General features: G+C 30.6%; 6 protein-coding genes across 6 annotated transcripts; 3 read left to right on the forward strand and 3 right to left on the reverse strand.

Moving 5' to 3' along the window:
* Nucleotides 1-3,332: 3,332 nt before the first annotated feature.
* bc10 (BLCAP apoptosis inducing factor bc10) lies at nucleotides 3,333-4,064 on the forward strand. Its single transcript, XM_085187622.1, has one exon. The coding sequence runs from the start codon at nucleotides 3,511-3,513 to the stop codon at nucleotides 3,748-3,750; it is 240 nt and encodes a 79-aa protein (XP_085043748.1). The 5' UTR covers nucleotides 3,333-3,510; the 3' UTR covers nucleotides 3,751-4,064.
* A 1,447-nt stretch (nucleotides 4,065-5,511) lies between these two features.
* On the reverse strand, nucleotides 5,512-6,602 carry RpS28b (Ribosomal protein S28b). The gene is made up of 3 exons (XM_085187623.1): nucleotides 6,323-6,602; nucleotides 5,656-5,712; nucleotides 5,512-5,581 (listed from the first exon to the last, which is right to left on the reverse strand). Exon 1 carries the CDS (start codon nucleotides 6,522-6,524, stop codon nucleotides 6,327-6,329), a length of 198 nt encoding a protein of 65 aa, XP_085043749.1. The 5' UTR covers nucleotides 6,525-6,602; the 3' UTR covers nucleotides 5,512-5,581; nucleotides 5,656-5,712; nucleotides 6,323-6,326.
* Nucleotides 6,603-7,131: 529 nt separating this feature from the next.
* l(1)G0320 (signal sequence receptor subunit 1 l(1)G0320) lies at nucleotides 7,132-9,991 on the reverse strand. Its single transcript, XM_085187620.1, has 5 exons — nucleotides 9,800-9,991; nucleotides 8,893-9,081; nucleotides 8,485-8,762; nucleotides 7,796-8,036; nucleotides 7,132-7,499 (listed from the first exon to the last, which is right to left on the reverse strand). The coding sequence occupies exons 1-5, from the start codon at nucleotides 9,858-9,860 to the stop codon at nucleotides 7,429-7,431; spliced, it is 840 nt and encodes a 279-aa protein (XP_085043746.1). The 5' UTR covers nucleotides 9,861-9,991; the 3' UTR covers nucleotides 7,132-7,428.
* Nucleotides 9,992-11,590: 1,599 nt separating this feature from the next.
* LOC146537487 (alanine--glyoxylate aminotransferase 2, mitochondrial) lies at nucleotides 11,591-15,899 on the forward strand. Its single transcript, XM_085187618.1, has 10 exons — nucleotides 11,591-11,701; nucleotides 11,826-11,908; nucleotides 12,224-12,408; nucleotides 13,122-13,245; nucleotides 13,833-14,021; nucleotides 14,360-14,488; nucleotides 14,766-14,918; nucleotides 15,040-15,261; nucleotides 15,405-15,650; nucleotides 15,766-15,899. The coding sequence occupies exons 1-10, from the start codon at nucleotides 11,689-11,691 to the stop codon at nucleotides 15,865-15,867; spliced, it is 1,446 nt and encodes a 481-aa protein (XP_085043744.1). The 5' UTR covers nucleotides 11,591-11,688; the 3' UTR covers nucleotides 15,868-15,899.
* A 264-nt stretch (nucleotides 15,900-16,163) lies between these two features.
* Nucleotides 16,164-20,406, forward strand: LOC146537488 (alanyl-tRNA editing protein Aarsd1). The gene is made up of 8 exons (XM_085187619.1): nucleotides 16,164-16,335; nucleotides 16,501-16,629; nucleotides 17,111-17,270; nucleotides 17,539-17,753; nucleotides 18,160-18,266; nucleotides 18,521-18,661; nucleotides 19,045-19,359; nucleotides 20,204-20,406. Exons 1-8 carry the CDS (start codon nucleotides 16,297-16,299, stop codon nucleotides 20,328-20,330), a joined length of 1,233 nt encoding a protein of 410 aa, XP_085043745.1. The 5' UTR covers nucleotides 16,164-16,296; the 3' UTR covers nucleotides 20,331-20,406.
* EMC8-9 (ER membrane protein complex subunit 8/9) lies at nucleotides 20,298-23,135 on the reverse strand. The gene is made up of 4 exons (XM_085187621.1): nucleotides 22,649-23,135; nucleotides 22,236-22,385; nucleotides 21,818-21,926; nucleotides 20,298-21,610 (listed from the first exon to the last, which is right to left on the reverse strand). The coding sequence occupies exons 1-4, from the start codon at nucleotides 22,859-22,861 to the stop codon at nucleotides 21,426-21,428; spliced, it is 657 nt and encodes a 218-aa protein (XP_085043747.1). The 5' UTR covers nucleotides 22,862-23,135; the 3' UTR covers nucleotides 20,298-21,425.
* Between the last annotated feature and the right edge of the window lie 230 nt (nucleotides 23,136-23,365).

Here is a 23,365-nt window from a genome sequence, read left to right on the forward strand (position 1 = left end):
TGGGATGAGGGAACCTGAACGCCTCACGCGAGGCGCATGCGTCAATAAGCTGTATGAAATAGGTTTTTTAGCTTTGACCATTAATCTTCAGTCACATAAGCTTTTAGGTGTTCCTACACACAAGTTCCTACAATATGGACCATATTGTGTGGGATTACTGATAAGGGAGATATGCGTGTAGAAGACTGTTTTGTATTGAGTGATATTAAACCTGAAATAAGCAAGGCATAATATGTTTTTTTAATATTATGGATTTTTGATGAATTTTATTATATTGTGGGGTTAATGTTTTTTTTATATAAGTAAATTATATGATTATTATGTATGGGATTACTTATAAATAACTCAGTCGTGTATATACTTTAGAACTTGAGAAGCTAGTGAGCTTATATAACGTGTTATTTTCGTATAATGAATAATTTCTGTATAATACACTAGTCTCTTAATAAATGCTCTTGATGTGAATTTATGTAGAAAGTTGTTGAAGTCACTGCCAACCAAGTCGATCAAATTCCCACAGTGCTTAGGCTTTTAATTTATTGCATTTAAGCTATATAAATTAACGGGGAGATTTATATTGATTTTATAAGTTAAGTAGCGATTTAAATAAAATCGTAACTTATTAAATATACGAACAAATTCAATACATTTTAATGTTATTTAAGCTACACGCGAGATTGAGATAACATGGTGGAGCTCGTTACCAGAGCGAGGAAATGAAAATATTGGCCATTTCATTTCTGCTAGTGGAATGCGAACCCGCAACCCTTGTTTGTCAATGTTATTCATATAGCACTTTAATCAAATTCTAAATTCAAAATATTCTTTATTCAAATAGGCAATTATTATAAGCACTTTTGAATCGTCGAACGAACAAAAAGCTACCACCGGTTCGGAAGGCAGTTCTGCTGAGAAGAGCCGGCAAGAAACTTAACAGTTATTATATTATTATTATATTGTATTTAATCTTAATGAAAGTAAACGATATTATTTGTCGTATTCATTGTGGCTATTTATTTTATTTATTAGGAGTCATAGATAAGCACTCCCTTGAGACGTCTCCGGGGACGAAACTGGTAGGTACTACAGTTTTATTGCCGAAGTTTATGATCTGATATAAATAAAATATTTATTATATTTATTTTTATTTGTCCTACTTTGAAGTTATAGTAAAAAAAAAGTAAAAAATCTAAATCAGCTTCACACTGTATCCCGCACACACAAGGGTAGGCAGAAGGAACTTAGTTTTAAAACACTCTGTTGGCCACGTTCCGCCTAATTCTGGAGGCATTGCCTGTCGAGTTGCGGCACTCAACGCCGCGCTTTGCCTCAACACCAGAACGAAGAATTGGAAATATCAAATCAAATAAATATTTCGATTTCTCGATTTTGAATCGAACCCACAACCAGTCGCGTTTACAGTCACACTATGAACCTGCGCCACGATGATTTCAGTGAATTTATAGTAACGCAGTGGAAAAGCACCAGACTCTGATTGCAATATACAGTTACTCTAAAATGAGTGAAGAGTATAGAATGGAAGATCAGTACAGAAAAAAAATCTAATGGAAGAATCATTTATGGTGATCAGAAAAAGAAATCCTTGAAATTATATTAGATTCATTTTTGTAGTGTCGATAAGCACTACGTAATTTTTTTTATATATTTTTAAATCATAGCAATTATGCATATAATTTTAAATATGAGAAATAACTAAAAATGACCTTTAGATATGCTAAAATAGACATGTCTTGAGACACCAATTTGCATAAACTTCCGTCTCATTTAACCCTTCGTAACAACTACAAAGTCTACAAAGCTGTATTTCTCTCAGAGTTCAGTAAATACCGGGGGGTGAAAATTGGCTCGTTAGTTGTTACTGTGTTCACACTTCTAATTTATTAAATAGGGTTGCCTCTTTGAAGTTAGGTAGGTACGTCTTTTAGTTAATTATTATTGATTTTTGTATTCGCATTTGTTTTCGAAGAATAGGCGGTAAGAAACTCGTTATAATGTGTAATCTTATTCTCTATTTCAAATGAATTTTGTAGAAGAATTTATATAATCATATATTTAGTAGAGTTTTGCATCTAAGTTATTGCTTTGCCGTAGGCCGTCGTAGCGCAGCAGTACAGTGTAGCATCTGAGTGTAAATGGTTATTGGCTTATCATTTTACTTACTCTGGTTACAACACTAAGCGCAGCATTGAACGCGGTGTCGAAAATTAGCAAATAAACAACAAATTGTTTTTACACCCATTAAAAAACTTTCCTTTATTTCGTAACATTAACATTTTATTCTTTATAAATTAGTTAAAATAGTTTATTGTGACTTCTCGAATATTTAAATTGCTATTTAGTTCGCTTCTATGGTAAAAATAGGAGTTACGTAGGATATACACTCAAATCTCACACTGGACCCGGGAGTTACTATTTTTATTAAGTAAGTTAAATATTAAGATACTCTGCTTCCCACTTGCCACCGAATTAAGAAAAAGAAAAAAGAGGCATTGCGTGTTGAGTTTTTATTTATGCCTGTAGGATATAGGAATCCACTGATAAAATGAGGCGAGGCGTTAGGTTCTGTTTCTGTTTCTCTGTCTCTGTTTAAGCGTAAATAATAGTAAATTTAAATATACCTAATTCACGTTAAAGTGAACACATTTTAACGTCCATGCAATCTCCATGAAAAAAATATGCGAAGATTTAAAAGAATAAAGGATTGAGCGATTGATTTTCTAAGATTCTATACATTGTTTTATTCATATCGTAATTTTGTTAGAGTTCTTTCAATTTTCAAATGATATCTAATATTATTAATTTCTTCATGATTTCCTTATTAATTTTTTATATATAGGTACTCGTGTAAAAGTGGGTAGATTTAGGTGAAAAAAGACAATAAAAGCAGTGGAATAGTGTCAAACAAAAACAGTTGCTCGTAGACGGAAGCCCTGATTGGAAGGTATCTAGTATGTAGTGTTGTTATTGAGTGATACATGTCACTTATTGTAATTACGTGGAGCCTCTGTCCGAGTACGTTGACGGTATGTATTTTTATCGTGTTTATTTTAAAAACGTTAACCGCTTCCGTTTTCTAACAATAGATAATATTTTTTTAGATTAGGTTTGTTACGTATAAATAACATATCTGCCAGCATAATATCTTAATAATACTTATAAAATTTGTAAAAAAAATATCATTCTAGTAATATTACATTAATAATAATACACCTCCACCAGGGTTTTAACTACTTTTTGAAATCTAATAGAATAAATTGAACAACACTGACAACACCAGCAAAAATTTTAAAGAAAAATCTATCTGCTGTCAGTGTCAAAATTAGACTACAGCTACACCAACGTCGACATACGAAAAAACTAATTGATACCTTGACATTATTATACGGAATAAAAATGATAGTGCTTAAAACATGTCGTTTGCCACACTGATAGTGTTATATTTAGTTTCCTAGCATATAGAACGGTCCTAAACAGTGTGCCAATATCGCGATGTATTGTTTACAATGGCTGATACCCGTGCTTTTAATACCAAAGCCCGTAAACCCGGCGTTAGTGAATACGCACGTCATGTTTATGGTGATTTATCTAATTGGATTCTTTTTAGAAAGAAAACCGTGTATAGTGTGCAGTGTTGTTTTCTTAGCGACTGTTACGTTAATATGCTATAGCGGCATCGGCAACTGCCTCTTTTGGGCGAGTCAGTGTGAAGATGAAAAATACGACACTTAATAGCGTCCTATTAAATTACGACGTGCTCAAAGTACAACCAAGTGTTCCAAGTAAACTATTTTGTGAGAAAATCAGTGGGTCAGGATTTACTCACAATGTAAACAAATGAAAGTTCTTGTAAATATATTTTTTTCAGTTACTTATGATGGTGTGGGAGTCCCATGAGGATATCAACCGATGGTTGCTAATGTGTACTTATGTATCTTCCTTTGTTGTCTTATTATTAACTATGTGATTATTACAAATGTATAGTTATTGTTATTATTAATATTATGATGAAAATTATAATGCTGTGAATAAAATTGAAATTTTAACCTGGACTTTTGTACTTTAAATACTTAATACATACATGTATTTCATTTTTGATATTTTACAATTTTTATTATGTGTGTTCATTAATCTAGTCCTAATGATAACTGTGTGACTATTTTTTATCTTTAGTTTAAATAATATGTTATAAATTACATGCACATGATTTTATTTAACGTTTTCAACCATTTGTTAAATTAAAGAAGTAATCTTTACTACACAAATATAATAATCAAGTACTATATACATATAACTAGATATAGTTCATGCTTATTATATTAACCTTTCTACTAGATATACTGTCTACAAGTCTGTTTTTTATGAGCTACATATTTTAGGCTTTTCTAAAATCCACATATTTTAAAAGATATAAGTAAACATTACCGAAGAAACATTGTTTTATATTATGTGAAGATATTGATGATGCATTAAATTAAAACTGTTGTAACATGTGTGTAAATAACAAAGAATTGATAAAAAAAGTAAATAGCAATAGTAATCCCTTGAAATCTTAAATATACATTGAAATTGTCAAAAAAAACCTATAATCATCTTAGTAGAATGTTAAATAGTTAAATGGCCTTACTAAACATAATTCATCAATTTACATAAATTTATTTGCAAAATTCGCAAACTATGTGATTCTACCGAGAGTAAAGTCAAACACAATTAAACACACAGATTTTCTAGTTTTGATTCTTGAATATTGCATAAAATATGTGATATTTACTGAACATATTAAAAATGATATTGAATTAAATTATTAAATCAATTTAATTTACTAAAATATTAAATAGTTTTCAATGGACTCAAGTGATCTAATTACTGTTAAATACTTGTTCAACTCTCACTAATTTGAATCACTTATATTTATTACATACACTTACTTCCTAGGTCTACTTAACTGACATAAACAGCATGCTAGCATGGGGAAAACAGTTATTTACTAAATTTCTCTGACATTTCCACTTAAACATATTCTTGTTTTTTAGGTCCTAAACATTGCTTTGTACTTTTTCCTTACAGCACAAAGGGCCCACAATCACACTTAGTTCATGAAATGGAAGGTTATTCTTTTTCAACATAACTGGTTCTTAGCAGTTTACACATTGTGAAGATAATAAAAGATTTATTAATGTTTTTAATAGATTTCATAATTACTAGATTTAATTTAGTTCATTAATGTCGTTTATTTTTCTTTTTGCACACTCTTACTGCAGTGGCTCATTCTAACTGTAAACACAAGTTGAGGGAGCAACTTAAACTCAGGGCAATGAATTACATTTCCTTACTCTGATAAAGACAAAAGGGACTTGGGGAGTAGTAAATGGAGTGTCTTAACATCAGGATTCCTCAGCCTTCCCACATGTTCAGGATACATCATGAAATAAAATCACTTGTTTATTATGGGATATAGGACATCATAGAAGAAGTAAATAATAAACTCAAGAATGGTGTTTTAATTATGTATTTAAGCAGATTACATTGATGGTATCTTTGACGGTTTTGATGTTTCAGTATTATAGTAATTGGTTTGGCGAAATGAATTGTGCTCAACTGGCACGCTCGAAACGCCATATTTCGAGAAATCAATCAATAGTAATTGGTTACATATAAAAATTAAATTTAACCTAATGAAGATTTGAGCTGACCCTGAAAATAAAAGAAAATTATATATTAATAAATACTATTCTTAAAGTCCATTATACTAAGATAGAAGTTAGAAATAGAAAAAAATAAATGTAATTTGGTACTCTCCTCCTGCTTAATTAATTCTTTGTTCCTAAATATTAGTATATTACTAATATAAATGTTCTTAGTGTGAGATAAATAATTGAAATAAATATATATCCTTAAGTAATGGAAGTAGTATAATCCTTAAGTAAGTATTGGAATAGTATCTAAATATGCAATAGATTATTTTTTTCACTTAACCACAAATTATCCAATATATTAGTTTATAATAACAAACAAGTATATGTTATAATAAGATAGCAAGTAATAATAAAATAAGTATAAATTGTAAAGGTTAGCTCTTGTATAAAACATACATTAGTGTATTTACAGATTTAATTGCGTTTACTATTTAATTTTCCCGACCGTTTGCGTTTACTATTTCTTTTTTTATTGACCCGATAAATCGTAACAAGCAAAACTAATGTCAAACCAACCTCATCGATCTATCTAGAATTTACCAACTGTAACCTTTCTTCACGTCAATATACATAAATCAGTATTATAATTATAATATCATTATAATTACCATTTTATCTTAATCTCCTAGCTTCACGCTCAGATTCCAGAAGGGTCAAGATGTCTCCATCACGAACTGGCCCCTTCACGTTTCTGATGATTTGGCGGCTGGTCTCCCCGAGGAACTCCACCTTCACTTGGGTACATTGACCCTGGGATCCTGTGCGGCCCAGGACTTTCATTACGCGAGCCAAAACGTTAGGTTTATCCATTTTTTATTACAGATATCGAGCTAAAGAAAAATTACACACGTGCTGCGCAACGAGCGTGTACGAAAAGGAAAGATGACAGATAATATATATTTGACTTGTAACGATTTCGTACACAGATGTTCAAAAATTGAATGAATTAGTGCTGCCAGTGTCAATATTAACTTTGATAAATACATTTAAAGGAAGTCGAACTTTAGAGAATTACGGGATTTTTATTTAACTGATTTATTTTCTATAAATTAATATATAAAAAAATCAAATGTGATGTGGACTAGATTGTTATTGATTTAAATAAATCAATATATGTATATCAATGTATAAACTTACGTGACCTTTACTAATTTTGTTGCGAAATTAAGCGAATTTTATTTGAACTTAGGTTCACGCTGTATCCCTAGCGGGGTAGTCAGATAACGCTACGGCCTCTACATAGTTAAATATCTCTTTCACTTCGTCCACTGTCATTACCTTTTTCATACATGACCAATTTTATTTCAAAATATGCAAATAAAGAAATTTCTTATATGTACAGAAAATAATTTAAATAAGTTAAAATTGTTTTCATAATGTTCTTTAGGAATGGGATTTATTATAATGAAACAGTATAAAAAATTAACATTTTATTAAATAATGTCTTCTCATATCGCAAACATTATTACAAAGCTGTCCACACTCTTTGTTCCATAATTTACTCTCAACACATTATAAACTAATCACACAGTCTCTTCACTTAAACAATAAAAAAATAGAAATAGGCCACAAATGGACAACACTAGACAATATCGGAAATGAATGGAAATTGACAAAGGATGAGATTTATTTAGCCTAGTTCTATTTAAATTGTTTAACACATTTCTATGCCTTCTCAGGCAGAGCTTGGTGTTTTTTATAAATGGGTGATTGATTAGTCATCACCGGCCGATCTTTTCGCTTTCCTCAAACGGGGAGATTGTTTTGGAGTTTTGGGTGATTTTTCTGTAACAATATAATATAAATTAGACTATAATTCATATAAACAAACATTTTAAAATAATTATTGTGACAACAATCACGATTATAATACAAAACTATTATTTATTATCTTTATATGTGTAATATAATATCTTTACATAAAACTAAAGGTAACACTTTTTCTAACACAGCCTTCATTTTAAAACACAAAAATTCCAACTCAAATCTCACTTTCAATTGAAATTAACATTATTAGTTCAAAACCAAAAAAAAATCCTACACTCAGTATTTATGACGAAAATATCACAAAACAGACTTACTAAGCTGATTAACAACTTCTCTAGGTAGCCAGTCATAATCAACATCATTTGCTGTTCCTGTCTCCAAAGGTTTCGGAGCAGATCTGGGTGACCTGCGACGTGCAAGGGAAGACAGGCCTTGTTGACCCAAAACTAGAGCTAAAACACAAGCAGCCCCAAGGAATATGTAGAGGAAGAAGGTTTCCCCATCCAAACCCTCCGATACTTCAACAATGTTGACTGTTTGGTTGTAGACTGCATCCTGGTAAATGCAAAAACAATATTTAAGCATTATTTATTTATATAAATTACAAGTGCATCTATTTATCATATATAGCCTTGCTAGACAGATATGCACCACACTAATTTTCGAAATATTGCATGATGAACAGTATAACATGACACCCTTAATTTTCTCACCAGATCACATTCACAGTTTGATACTGTGTTGCTGCTTAGGTGCATTATGATACATTATATAGAGACCATCATAATGCAGTGGGATAGTGTTAAACTTTAGATGCAATAGTTTAAGGTTCAACTCCAATCTTGATGGAAAAGATCTTCTCTCAAATATATCTCGCTCTCTCAATATCTCCTGTGTCCCATATTTTGGAGAAAGTTAAAGAACAGAAAGTCTTCACACTCTCACTCTACCTTCTTACATGCAGGATATAATTGCAACCAGAAATAATATATGTTTTACTTACTTGGTAAAAGTTTCCACTGGCATCTCTATAATTGAGTTGAATGTTCAATCCGAATGGCCGTCCAGCGAAAGCTTCATTAGGAATAAAGGAATAAGCAAAAGTAGCTTCCTCTCTGGGCTTAACTTCCTTAAAATAGGGCAATGCAGTGAAATTTTGAATATAATATGTATAATCCATGGGATATCTGAAGGAAGCTTCCATGGTCTCAACAATGTAATCTTCTGAACCCTTGTTAATGAAACCAACGAGGAACTCGACAGGGAAGCCAGCTTGTAAATCTGTAAATAAGTTTATTTCATGTCATATTATATCCATTAATATTAAATATCTAAGTGAATACAACTAATCTTTTTATTTCCCACATAATAGGGAATGTAGTAGGGACAAAGTGTTACAATATGAACTTACCGAATGCCACATCACCATAATTTGTTATGGGCTTAGTGAACAAAATAGTAGTGTCAACATCCTGTGATGATTTTACAACTGAGTCATCTTCGTCAAGCGCATCTTCACCCACTACCTGGTTGTCTTCACCCTCAATATCCACCACATCATCAAGCTCATCTTCTTCAGCACGAGCAAAGATTGTGTTGGCTAAAAAGATTAAAGAAAGAAATTTTATTATAAATCATACAATTTTTTCCTAGTTTTAAAGTAACACTGTGATTACAAAGGTGTATAAAATTTTTAATTAGAAGAAATATTGATGATAAAAAATAAGATGAAGATGCATTATGAAAAAAATGTCAATTGACTTTCTAATTTGTACTGTTCCATAAATTAAGGCTAGTTACAGTTTTTCTTCACACATATCGCAATATGTGATACTTTGTGTGGTAACAATATATAGTTACAGTTGTCTGTCATCATGTAAATTGAAAGTAAACATTTAAAAACAATGTAACAGATGGTCCATAGAATTCCTAGGTTTCGTTTGTTTTTTTCTTAGTATAGTAATATAATTACTTGGGAAAGTATTATTAAAAAAAAGAATTAAGAATGAATATAAAGCAAATGGTAGAAAGTACCTAATTATGGAACAGAAATTAAAATTCAGTAGTTTTTAAGATTTTACGTAAAGTAATATTAAAAATAAGACAAAATTGTTTAGATTTTCTTATATGATACTTGGAAGACAGATTCATTAATTTCGCTGATTTTTTGTGCCTTAGCTTAATTTAACATAATATATGTTTTAAATGATGTTTTATCGCACTTAACACAAAATTATTTATAGACACTTTCTTTCAAAAATAAACTAATAACTATGCCACGTACTTGCACAAATACTTTCTAAATAAAAATAACTTACCGCTTTGGAAGCAGAGTAATGCCGCGGGCAGAACTATTAACATAAGGTAGATTAACTTCATTTTTGTGTTATATTATGGACGTATTTTAATAAAATGAGTTATTTAGTGGTGACTTAGAGCCTTCACCCGACACAATACGGCCACTCGATCTCGCCAATGCCAATTGTATTTCCAACTCGATTGACGTGGAAGGCATACTGTTAGTAGTGTTACAATAAAACAAAATTATCGATTTATGGAAAACCGTAATTATTGAATAGTGTAATTAATAAATTACTTAAAGTTGTAAATTATTACCTAATTAGTGATGATAAGCATTAAAGAAATTAGATAATTATGTCCTTTTACTTACATTTGCGAAAAGAGTTTACGTTGATAATAATATTCAAAACAGATTAAAAATATTTTTGAGTCTGTTTTATGTAATAAAACTTAATTGTAAATTTGGAGTACTTATTTCTCATTTCTCATGCTTAAGTGGTCCCGAATTCAATTTAACTTTTTGTGTAAATATAAAATCAATACAAACATTTCATCTTCTTTAATCAAACCTAATTTGCTTAAAAAATATGAATTTATTTTCAAATGCATCACTAAAATACGTATTTCAAAGAAAAAATCTCAAAATTTAGCTTTTTTTCCAAACAAGTAAATTCTTGGAAATAATGTTACGTAAAAGTTGCGTAAAGTGATAAGATATAATTTGTCAAACCCAATTTTTTTTGGTATAATAACATATATTTTTTTACTTATACGATCAATGTTATCAATAAACAAACTTTGGTCACGTGACTCATTTCATCGTTATATAAAAAAAGTTAAGTTGCGATCACAAGCATTAATTTAAATATTTATGGTTTCGTATAATTTACGACTTTTATGTTTTAAATTATAACAGAAAGGGAGAAGCACAAGCGTATAACTGTAAACGCGATAGGTTGTGGGTTAGGTTTAAAGATTTCTCAAAAAAGACTTTACAGTCACTTACATGGGATTTGTCTAATTAATGTTTACAAATTTAAATGGCTAGATTCCACTCGACAAAATGAAATACTTGATGTTTTCATTTCTTCGCTCGCTCCAGCTTTTGGCGGAAAGTGGGGAGCGGAGTGTCTTATCACCAGGCTCCCACTTCTATTTCGCTACATGCGGGATACAGCTTAAAGCTGAAAAATGCAGAAAGAATATAGGTAAACAATAGTGACAATTCACGAAGTTCTTCACGTTCCACCCAACTAGTCACATTATTAGGTACTAACAATGAATATATACTGTTTTATATATCCATATTTTCGTTTACAGTCTTAATGAACGAATGGAAAAAGATACTGTTTTTTTTATTTTTGTTCATTGGAACATTTTTAGTTGTACCTAATCGTTATATAAATATAGAGAGAGATGAGTTCACACGAAAAAGACGAGAGAGTGCCCAACGATACGGACTCTGCTTACCTCTTTCACCTCGTCCACTGTCATTAACCTCTTCGTACATGCCGTCCGGGGAGTCCTGATCCTTCTTACGGACCTTTCCCCAGTATCCTTGATACTGTGTTTTCTAAGGTCAGGATCGAGGTCTTCCTCTACCTCTCTTACTGATAATATCAGAATTAAAATGTAAATAATAAAATTATTTTCCGCATAGGAATCGATCCCACAACCATCGCATCGACTATAAAGTCAGACTTCAGACTGCACTACAATGAACAGTTCATTTGAAATATTTCATTTTATAGGTAGGTACATCCGAAATTATTTAATGTGTATATATCCTAATATCTTTTACAATAATTTACATAGTCAAAAGTCAACGGTCACGTTTTATTATTATTCATATTAGGTTTATTCGAGTTTCTTTAGCTTTAGTACCGTATTTACATTATACACGGCAATGGCAAAGCAAGGTTTTTACATTTCTAGATATTTTTAATAATATCCCTTTTTAATAAAACGACATACATACTTAAAAAAAATTGTAATAGACGTATATTTTTTCTTATTTTTGTTATATTTATATTTTTATTTCAGTACCAAGGTTCTACTTTAATGTGCTCAAACGGAGTTATTCTGCCGCATTACCAAAATGCGATTTCACACCAAAAGATTATTCCGTAAGTAAAATATTTATGACATAAAATATTTTTTAAACCGTCGTGGAATAAGCGTCTGACTGTAAGTGCAATGGTTGTGGGTTCGACGCTCATTAAGAAGAACAAAATATTTTCTTTTCCTAGTTCTGGTATCGAACCAAAGCACGGGCGACGTAGAGCTCGTTAAGAATTAAAATGCACCTGGTTAATCACGATAATTTATACAATAGGTATGTAACAATATACAACGTTTAACATTTTATTTAGGAATTCATCTTTGGACGTACAATTCATATCTAAAATATTAACATAGAGCTTATATTTTGTATATTTTAGGGGCCTTCAGTACAAAAAACAGATGAAATAAAATCAACCAATATTCCACCTGCAGTTTTCGATCTATACAAACGCCCAGTAGTTCTCCATCAGGGTCATATGCAATGGCTCTTTGACCATGAAGGTAGAAGATATCTAGACCTTTTTGGTGGAATCGTTACTGTATCAGTTGGTCATTGCCATCCGTAAGTAGGGAAAATGTTTATTTTAATTTTTTGATGGCGTAGCCGTAGCATTCCTAAATAGCTATAAATATTTATACAAGTTCAAAGGAGAAGCTACTATAATATTAATGAATAATGAACTAAGTATTCTAATGTTATTTATGCAAAGTATTTGTCGTACTAAAAGTACCTAATGTTTTCTTACTTAAAACTTAAAGTTTTTAAATAGATACTGTTTATGATGATATAGTAGCTATCAATGTCGAATCAAAATATATATTGAGAAATATAAAATGTGTCAAATATAAAAGTACAAAATTTGTATCATTTTGTTTATATTATTGGGTCAGGAAATAAATATAATAATAAACTGATTGTCTGTAAAGTAGCTTCTCAGCAGAACTGCCCTCCGAACCGGTGGTAGCTTTTTGTTCATATGTACATTCGACGATTCAAAAGTACTTATAATAATTGCCTATTTGAATAAAGAATATTTTTAATTTGAATTTGAAGTAACAATTAATAATAAATGTGTCACAAGCCGAATGTTACGCCTATCGTGCCTCTCTGTTATTTGTTTTGCGCTCTCGCTTGCACGCTTGGCTCAGGCGGAACGTGACAATGAGTCAGAATGAGACAACATGCTTCTTTGGGTATACAGCTGAGGCTCATTGATTTATAAAACGTTATCACTTCAAAAGAATCTTAATTAAGAATATACATTTAATTTTTAGGAAAGTCTCAGCTGCACTACATGACCAAATTAATACTCTATGGCACACTACCAATATATATAGACATCCAAAAATATATGAATATGTCGAAAAGCTTATCTCAAAGTTTCCCGGAGATCTAAAGGTAAAAAAAAACTACCAGCAAAATTAGAATTACCGACACTAATAATCCACTGTTTAAACTTTAATCAAAATATGATGTTACTGTGTTGCCAATCTTAAAGTTTTCTCTTTTCACCTCTTATTCTATTAACTTAGTAAATATTTTCTAATAAAACCCTCCACGTTTATACAAAAAATTAAATACATTTTATTTTCCATTTTTAAAGTGTTATTCCACACTTAAGAAAGAAAAATACTTATTAAGAAAGCTTATAAAAATTTTACCGTAGCGGAGTTCATTGAGCTACTTCGAAATTTTTATACGCCTGTTGAAACTTATTTATGTTGTAGTTAGTAATTTTTCAATATATTTTTTAACATTAGAATTCCACTAATTATTCCACTAAAGAAAGAATTAAGAACGTATAAAAAGCTCGATGAGAACGTATGGCTTAGTTGGTCAGAGCGCTTGGACGCTTGCCAGAGTCACGGGTTCAGATTGTTATACGTTTAGTATTTTAATACTTTGTTTCCATCTATACTTTATTTCACTGTGTATTTGTAATAAATTAATAAAAGTTATTTCTAAATGTGTTCAATTTCTTTTAGGTCGTATATTTAGTGAACAGTGGGACGGAAGCTAATGACCTAGCCATGTTGTTAGCAAAGGCTTACACTGGGAATAACGATATTATATCGTTACAAAGTTGCTACCACGGTCTTTCCAGCACTCTTATGGGTCTAACAGCAACGCAATCCTATCGTTTACCGATGCCTGTACCAGCTGGATTCCATCATGTAAATTACAAAACATAATTAAATAGCATAATTAGAAGCGTATTATAATGATTTATTATTTGAAATGCATGTAATATTTTTAAATTTCATATATAATAAACTTTCATTAGCTATTATTATTAAACATATTTCGAGGTTGCTTATTATTTTAAGCAGATTTCTTCTTGTAAGAGTTTTGCGTTTATTTATTATGTTTTGTGTAATAATTTATTGTTACATTGCAAAATATTCTTAATAAAATGTGCCCCCGAGTTAAAAATTGATACTAGATCCATGTGATATATAGAAATAACCAACAGAGCCATATCAGTTTTAAAAGAAATTATTAAAATGCACAGGCAATGCTACCAGATCCATTCAGAGGCGTATGGGGTGGGTGTCGGGATTCACTCTCACAAGTCCGTGATTCGTGTAATTGTGTTGAAGATTGTTCTTCCTCTGACAAATACATACATCAGCTGCGCGAGGTATTAATTTCTATATATATTTATTGTAATTAAAAAAAACGTGTAACTTGATTTTTATTTCTTGAAAGGTAGGCAGAAAGACCTATAATCAGTTTTCCACTTTCCATACTTTTAGAAACTTTGCATATAAAGACGAATATGATGTACTTAACACCTTCTAACCAAGGCAAGAAAAGTCTATGTAATAAATACAAAAAAATCACTAATTACTGTAAAATCGTATATTCTTGAAAATAAAAGTAACAAAATATAAATCCCATAAATTTTTATTTTACAGCTTCTAGAAAATTCTATACCAGCAGGTCGTGTGGCAGCGCTTTTTGCAGAATCCATTCAGGGTGTGAACGGCGCTGTACAATTCCCAAGAGGTTATATCAAGAAAGCTGGTCAATTAATTAAGAAATATGGCGGAGTATTCGTTGCAGATGAGGTATTAAAAATTACTTTCAAATTATACAGTTAATTTTTTTAGCCTTATCTCTCTGCTCACTGTTTTTTGTTTTCTATAGAGCATTTCAAATAATTTAATTAATTTTATATGACTTTTTAAGGTCCAAACAGGTTTTGGCCGTACAGGTGATACATTCTGGGGCTTCCAAGGCCATGGTGTTGTACCAGATATTGTAACATTAGCTAAAGGAATTGGCAACGGATTTCCTTTGGCGGCTGTGGTCACTACAAAAGAAATAGCAGATGCTCACACAAAAGCATCATATTTTAATACTTTTGGTGGCAATCCAATGGCCGCAGCGGTGGGAAAAGCAGTCTTGGAGGTAAAAATTTACTATATTCAACTGAATATTACGTAAAGATTTTAACGCAGATTACAAATTCTTTAATAATGTCATTCGTAAAACATGTCTTATTGGTCCCAAGTGACCATTTAAATATGAAAACTCTATTGTAAATATTTCAGGTAATTGAAGAAGAAAATCTTCAAGAAAATTGTAAAATTACTGGAAAATACTTCATTGAACAGTTAATGCAGTTACAAAATGTGCATCCAAATATTGGGGACGTACGTGGAAAAGGTTTGATGTTAGGAGTAGAACTTGTAGAGCCCGGTACAAAACAAGCACTTAGTGTAAGCAATGTTTCCGAAATAATGGAAACTATTAAGGATCTTGGGGTATTAATAGGACGTGGAGGGAGATGGTCCAATGTAAGTTTACTTTTTCTATATAAAGTGATCTTATCTGAGCAATCTCTTTTGCGTAATGTAATTTGATAGTACAATAATTTATGACAAAATGGTTTTTAATATGTGTTTTTTGCAGGTATTAAGAATTAAGCCACCAATGTGCATCAATCGGCAAGATGTTGATTTCGCTATATCAGTCCTGGATCAAGCTTTAACTAATTATTCTAAAAATAAATAATGGATTAATTAAATATTTTGTATAGTATAATTATGCATTTTTTTATTCATAAAAGTATCCTTAATTCAACGAACATATTTTAGATTTGTAGATTTTTATCAGATTGTTAAAATATAACACAAAATGTAATAAATTGTAGTGCCGATTATTTGACACCAATGTTTCCATATAACTTTTTAGTCAACTTTTAAAATAGTATGATATTAATAATAGTACTTTATAAAAAGAGCAAAATTTGAAGGAAAACGATAAAGGCATATAGCAACACAACATTATTGCTGTCAGTGTCAAATTATAGAAATTGACTTGTATTGACATTTAACTTTGGTCTTCGCGTAAACTTTGAGTTTTAAAATAAAATATTCTTTAAATTGAAAATATTTTATAGTTCACATTATTTGATTATTACAATTAAGAAATCATCAAAAAATGGTGTTTAAATGTCAAGAAAATAGCTTTTTGAAAGAGGTATGCCATGGTAGCTTTAAAAGGTTATTGGCTATTTTTAATTCTTTTAAATTTAATAATATTTGTGAAGGTTTTCGTTAAAAAAATATTCTATCTAATAATTAATTAGTATAACCTACTCTCAATTTATATAAAAAATGTAACTCTACTTATTTACTTTATCAGTTTACTTCGAAAGTAGTAAAATGTGAAGAGACCAAGGAACCTATTGTGGAATATGGAAAAGTATCTAAATTTGAAGGTTACCAAGTAACATTAGAAAATACAATTTTATTTCCAGCAGGTGGAGGACAGGTACTAATTCATTATAGTTATTTTACATGTTTGTTTCTTTTTTGTTTTAACAATGCCAACATTGTCAGTCCCAAGAGTGAACAGCAGATTTTAGTGAAAAGTTCTTAATTCTTTTCCATTTTCGGTTTATTTACGATATACAAAGTTAATAGAAAAATATCTTACAATATCTAAGGAAATGAACCTATATTTCTTAACTAATAAATTACACAGTGTCTTGTATATATCTTATTACTTAATATATGATAAAATTATTAAGCTGAAGAATTAATTTAGTTGAATGCACTCTTTGGAATGACTGGTTTGAATTGGAAATTATTTGTGTTGTATGGTATATCCGAACCTGTAGGCTCTGTTACATTACATTAAGCTTTTCAATGTAACCTATTGTACCTCTAGGCAGAGACCAGGCTCTTACAATGTTTCATTTGTTGGTGTTGAAAATGTCTTTTGAAAAAATATTTTTATATATTTTTTTAAGCCCCACGACATTGGTTGGTTGAATGATGTAGAAGTATTACAAGTGTTGCGTAAAGGTGATGAAGCTTTACATTTCACTCAAAAACCTATTCAAGTAGGTTCTGACGTAGTACAAAAAATAAATTGGGATAGAAGATTTGATCATATGCAACAACATTCAGGTATATTCTTATAAGAAATTGAGTTTCGATATTTAACAAAAAATTCATGCAAGAAAAGTAGCTTCACTCTGTTTTACACAGCAGGGTATTAAGATACTATTTGCCTCTTGCCCAATTTTTGAGGCTTTTCTTGTTGAATGGTAGAACGCAATGTCAAACTTTGTTTCGTTATCACAGCAAGTAAAGCCAATAATTTGTTATCCTGAATAGAAATACAACCCACAACTTTTGTACTATCAATAATTTTTTATTATAAAATTTATTTTAGGCCAGCATTTATTATCTGCAATATTAGAGAAAGAGCACAATCTACCCACAACCAGTTGGTGGTTGGGAGCAGAGGAGTGTTATGTTGAACTCAATTCTACCAACATAAGTGAAATTGTTCTACATAATGTTGAACATAAATGCAATGAATTGATAAGTGCGGCAATACCTGTTGATGTTAAGTTTTGTAAGGCCAATGATCCTGGCTTAGATGAGGTGATGATAGTTTATTATTATGAAAATTGATGTTGTATTTGCTTTTAAATGGTTATACATTGGTCAGAAAAAAAATGCTTAAAAAAAAAAAAAATACACTACACTTTGACTCAAAACCCATATCATTTGTTTTTTTACATGTTTTTATCCCAATTGTAGCAGTCTACAGAAAAAATACTGGCGACGCACTACATTCCAAACTTTTTAAATACGAGACTTAACGCTGTGCTTTGTCTTACATAAGCTGAGAAATTAACATAATTAATTCCTCCTCATGGGGATCGAACCCATATGCATCGAGTTTACTGTGACGCACTGTCCCACTGCACTACGATGGCTGCAATTGATTAAAATTTAAAATAATTTCTCAAGCAATCAATTTTTTAAGTCTTATTTTTCTTTTTAGGCACATACAAGAGGACTGCCAAAAGATTGTATGGACACAATAAGAGTTATCTGCATTGGTGATGTAGATGAGAACATGTGTTGTGGTACTCATGTGTCTAATTTAAGGTGATTTATTTCAGAAAATACTTATTAAACTATGCATTGTAAATGTGAAAAAAGTAATAAATCCAGCCAAGTATGAATCGGGCTCATGCACTGATGTTGTTTTATAGGTGAATGGATTTTTTAAAATTATAACTTATAAAAGTTGGTTAAATTTATAGGTGTATGCACTAAAGTCTATGAAATCAAATAAGTACAAATATTAATCTATAAATTTTAACTTAAAAAAATAAATATATTAATTTCTTTTATTTCAGTCAGCTACAAACGGTAAAGTTACTAGGCACGGAACCTGGTAAAAAAGGTAAAACTAATTTAAAATTCATAGTTGGTAATCGCGTCACCAAAACGTTTCAACGCATGTTGGACAGGGAGAAGGCACTTACTGGTTTATTGAAGTGAGTATTTTTCTATACTAATATTACAATGCGGTCGAAGAGCCGTGGCAGTCCTGAAGTTGGAAGTCGAAGGCTGTGTAGATTTGAATCACACTCAAATTGAGGCCAGTCATGGTGCAGAGGCACATGCGTGTGACTATAAACACGACAGGTTGTGCGTTATTGAATATGTAATATTTTCATTTCTTTGCTCTGGTAAGCACGGCGTTGAATTCCGCCACTCAATACGCAATACTTAAAGAGTTTTGCGGAAAATGGGCAACAGAGTGTCTTAGCATTAGGTTCACTCTGCTTACCTGTGACTGATAGAACAAGAAGTTAAAAATGCAAATAAAAATGGATGGATAAAATGAACATATTTCTTAATAATTAGTTCCTTACAGAAACGACCCGAGCAAACACGAAGAGCTAGTCACAAAATTACAAAAAAACTTAAAGATATCAAACAAAAATCTACAGAATGTTCTATCAGATTTAGCCCAGTATGAAATAGAAAAGATTAAAAATACACAGCCTAAGCCCAAATTCATATTTATGTTTAAAAAGGAAGCCACACCAGAGTTCAATAGAAATATATGCAAAGGTTTAGAAAATGAGAATTTGTTTGTTTTCATGGCGTCTGAGGAACCAGACAAGGTTAAAGAAGGTCAAATTATTATACAGGGTCCGGAAGAATATTGTTTAGTGTTGGGACAACAGTGAGTTGTTTTGTTTAATACACACATATTATCCGGGATGTAGCAGGTTAGGTGGAGGGAATCTAATGTTACAACTCCATCCCCCACTATCCAACTTTTGAGGTATGGTGACATAAGTGGTGGAACTAGATTATTCTAGTTAAAGGTAGTGAAGATTTGCAGATTAGATTTTCACTTGAATGGGGTTTGATCCCACAGCCATCGTATTTGACTACAACATTGTATCAAACACTGACCCTCTGTAAAACAAAGGCCTCTAGATAAGTTATTTTATATTTAATTCTTTGATAATTAATAGTACAAGAATGTAGGGGAAATGTAGTATTAATATGTTACTAAATAGTGCATGAAATGTAAGAACATTTCATTTTTTCCATTATTATAATAAGTTGCAAAGTTTATTTGAACTAATCTATCTAAGTAACAGCAACAACCATTAATATATATGTAAGAAAAATAACGATCCTCATTTACTCAAAGCGTCATTTTTCTTAAATTTGAATATGTCGTGTTCCCAATGTCTGCAATGTCAGTTGTAATGTAAAATATTAAATTGATATAAAATTATAATTAAACTAACAAATCACCTGGAGTAAAAGCTTTTAATGTTGTTTTCTGTTTTTATTTCAGGTGAGGCTATTTTTTTTACTTATGTACCTTTAAAATAGAAATAAAATTTTAAATAAACTGTTTTTATTGCAGAAACCCAACTTGAGTTTTTATTTCAAGAGTGAAATAATTAACATTATTATATATATTTTAGAATATAATTCCAATTTGTGTATTAAACAAAAACAGAAGTACAAAACAAAAGAAATATACCATGAAATAATTATATTTTCAGAATAACTGACATATTGGAAGGCAAAGGTGCATTTAAAAATGGCAAATTCCAAGGAAAGGCGGGGGACTTGAGTGGTATTAGCAAATGCAAGAAATTGATTGAAGATTACTTTATTAATATACCATAATACAATAAATGCTATATTATAAATACAAATTAACAGACTTTTTTTGTGATTTGTAAATAAAATGGTTTTTTTAAATACATTTTTTTTTTAAACATTTAAGAGAAACACTATTTTAGAAAATATATAAAAATATGAACATAGCAGAATTCTAAACTATGGATAGTTTCCAAGAGGCACAGGTTCAAATTCAGCTACATTAATTTTTTTATGTTTTCTAAAATATGTATAATTGTACATTTTTAATACAAATAGTATTAATAATGAAAAGTTATTTGTGTTAATGCTTCAAAAATAACAATGAAAGGAATGGAGGTGTCTTAAACAATATTTCACTAATATGTTTACTATTATTTGTATATGAAACAACAAAATCATGTTCATTCACAATTAATTCATCTTTATATACAATAGTATTTATTAAATAACATGCATAAATAAATCAACCATTTTACACCTATTTATTTAAATATAAAACTCATTACCCTATATATAATTACAATTCAATATCATTAAAAGACTAGTAGAATCTCACTAAACAGGCTAACTTTCATAGGCTTTTTTTATATTTATATTATATCCACCAAATAGTAGCTGACAAATTGAAACTTTGTCCCCCACTATCCGACCAAATTTTGAGATGTTGCTTGTCTTGATACCAATACTCCAGGTAACGAAGATAATTCATTACTTTGAGTGGGAATCTAACTTATAACCAAAGTGTTTACAGCCAGACAGTATCAGAATATAAATCTTAAAAACATGCAAGGCAAGGTTCTCAAACAAAGACTGTATTGTTATACATCAATGGCAGATGTCAATTAAGAATTATTTTCACACAAAACGTATTAGACTGATTTAGATAAAACTTTACAGTAATAATATAGCTTATGCATTAGAATAACACATAGGCTACAATTTGTGTTGTGATGAGTTTCATATAATTTGCTAATAATATAAAAAAGTGTAAGTGGGGCTAAGCTATGGGGAGTCTATTGTACAAGCCATCACAAATGTTCTTTAGTCATCCTGGATTAAGGAGATTCTACTTTATATTGAACAAACTTATGTGATAATTATATATTAAGATTTTTTTTCTCAATCTCTATCTTCATAATCGTCGTCGATTGAGTTAGAGGCGTTAACACTAGCTATTAGTTTTTCTATACCTAAGTTGGTCCAATCCTGTGATAGATCATCCAAATAATTGTCAAAATCTATTAACTCCTTTTGAACACCTCGATCTAGTAATTCATATATTGTCTTTATTACATAGGGGCTTCCTGAAAGATGTATAATGAGAAATATAACAAAAAAAATATGCTTTAAATTCAACAAAATTATTAATTAAAAAAAGTACATTTCTTATAGTCTTTTTAATTTCATATAATGACATTAATACAAAATAATGAAAAAAATATGTATAATATAAATAATTACAACACTTTAGTTTACTGGAAGAATATAATAATAGTAACTCTGATACTTACGGTATAAAACACTAGATGCATCTTTCGGTTTCCACTTCCCCTCACTATATTTGTGTACTTTTAAAGCATCCAACATTTGTGCCATGTCCATTACATCTGAGTAATCCACCTATAATTTTTAATATTCTTAATAAACATTCCATTTCTTTCCTTTTCAGCTTCACATAGTATTATATGTTGAGACACACACTTAATTTTTGAGACATTGCATTGTTGACTGGTAGAACACAATTCTGTACTATGGCATTTTACTAGAGTTAGGAAATTAACATGTTTTTCACCAGGTTGGTGGAATTGAACTCAAAATGTTTACAGTCAGATACTAATCTGCTATCCAATAAAGATAGAATATGGATATTTAGTGACACATCTCTTCATCTAATTTTTTATTAATATCTTAATCAATAAATGCACTTACAACTATAAAAACAGCTGAAGGAAAATGTTCCACAATCTTTTCTGCAATTTTTAAGCCAGGGCACTTCTCAACTGTATTATCTCTAAAATTCTCACAAGCCGCATAATATCCTACTATGACTCTATTGTCAGCTTGCGCCATAGACTCAATCTGAAACAATTATTTTTCATACTGTATTAAAATAATTTTTTTTCAGCTTCATGCTTTTTGAGCAACTCAGTTCCTCACTTTCTGCTTGATATCATTGATATGACCGTGTTGGACGTCTATGTCTGCCGTGAACAAATATATTCTCCCTGTTTATGCTGCATAGGGCCAATAGTACAAGAAGATATAAAGATGCAAAAATCGAATTATTTTTTTTAGTTATAATTTGTTGGTTACTTTTTAATCAACAAATAACAGCTACATACCTGTGTCAATGCAACTTCTGCCATTGGGGATAAATAATGGCTATGATGGAACAGTGGCACGGCATCCAGGATATCCAAGTCATGATTTTTATTTACAGACCGAGCTGATATGTTATCAGCAAGAAGTACCCCATTTACAGCACAGTATGGATATTTAGCTGCATGTAGTATTATCTTAGCATAAGCAGAAGATTCTAAATATACTAGATCCATTTTTGTAAAACTCTTTATATTACAAACAGTTCGAATAGATTAATGAATTTATGATAAATTATTTGGTATTTTAACTCTTCTTGTTAAACCTATTTGTCAACGTCAAATTTTATAAATTGGAAGTCACAGATTATGCCCGGCCGGCTAGTGGCTATAGTGGCAATTTGCAGATTTATCGATTGTGTGTATGACCAACGGATGCAAATCCTTTTTTATAATCGGCAGTTCCAATTTTTATTAGACAAATTATTTATATTTAAAACTCCTAAGCCCAGGCGCAAGAACATAATCGTGCGACTGTAAATGCGATTGTGAGTTCAATTCCCACTAAAAAATTCTACGAAAAATTCCTTTTCATGAGCCGGTCTTCACACTACACTTTAAACCAGTCGTATCATATTTTCCATCGTGAGTGACATTTTCCTGTGCTAGCTTCTGATTTCAGTACTAACTTTAATCTTTTTATTTTTAATTATGAAATTTCATTTAATAATTTTTCATTGA

This window comes from Heliconius melpomene, chromosome 7 (genome assembly GCF_056956725.1).
Source record: "Heliconius melpomene rosina isolate 202511_hmr_F chromosome 7, ASM5695672v1, whole genome shotgun sequence".
Lineage (NCBI taxonomy): Eukaryota > Metazoa > Arthropoda > Insecta > Lepidoptera > Nymphalidae > Heliconius > Heliconius melpomene.

What these genes read in the sequence shown, in the direction of transcription:
- EMC8-9 (XM_085187621.1), bottom strand. Translation starts at nt 22,861, where the DNA reads ATGGATCTAGTATATTTAGAATCTTCTGCTTATGCTAAGATAATACTA. An exon ending in CTTCAGCTGTTTTTATAGTT is followed by an intron (nt 21,927 to 22,235) that starts GTAAGTGCATTT and finishes TAAAAATTATAG; the next exon opens with GTGGATTACTCAGATGTAAT. An exon ending in TGCATCTAGTGTTTTATACC is followed by an intron (nt 21,611 to 21,817) that starts GTAAGTATCAGA and finishes TACATCTTTCAG; the next exon opens with GAAGCCCCTATGTAATAAAG.
- LOC146537487 (XM_085187618.1), top strand. An exon ending in GAGTATTCGTTGCAGATGAG is followed by an intron (nt 14,919 to 15,039) that starts GTATTAAAAATT and finishes TGACTTTTTAAG; the next exon opens with GTCCAAACAGGTTTTGGCCG. An exon ending in TGGGAAAAGCAGTCTTGGAG is followed by an intron (nt 15,262 to 15,404) that starts GTAAAAATTTAC and finishes TAAATATTTCAG; the next exon opens with GTAATTGAAGAAGAAAATCT.
- bc10 (XM_085187622.1), top strand. Translation starts at nt 3,511, where the DNA reads ATGTATTGTTTACAATGGCTGATACCCGTGCTTTTAATACCAAAGCCC.
- RpS28b (XM_085187623.1), bottom strand. Translation starts at nt 6,524, where the DNA reads ATGGATAAACCTAACGTTTTGGCTCGCGTAATGAAAGTCCTGGGCCGC.
- LOC146537488 (XM_085187619.1), top strand. Translation starts at nt 16,297, where the DNA reads ATGGTGTTTAAATGTCAAGAAAATAGCTTTTTGAAAGAG. An exon ending in ACTCATGTGTCTAATTTAAG is followed by an intron (nt 18,267 to 18,520) that starts GTGATTTATTTC and finishes CTTTTATTTCAG; the next exon opens with TCAGCTACAAACGGTAAAGT. An exon ending in GCACTTACTGGTTTATTGAA is followed by an intron (nt 18,662 to 19,044) that starts GTGAGTATTTTT and finishes AGTTCCTTACAG; the next exon opens with AAACGACCCGAGCAAACACG.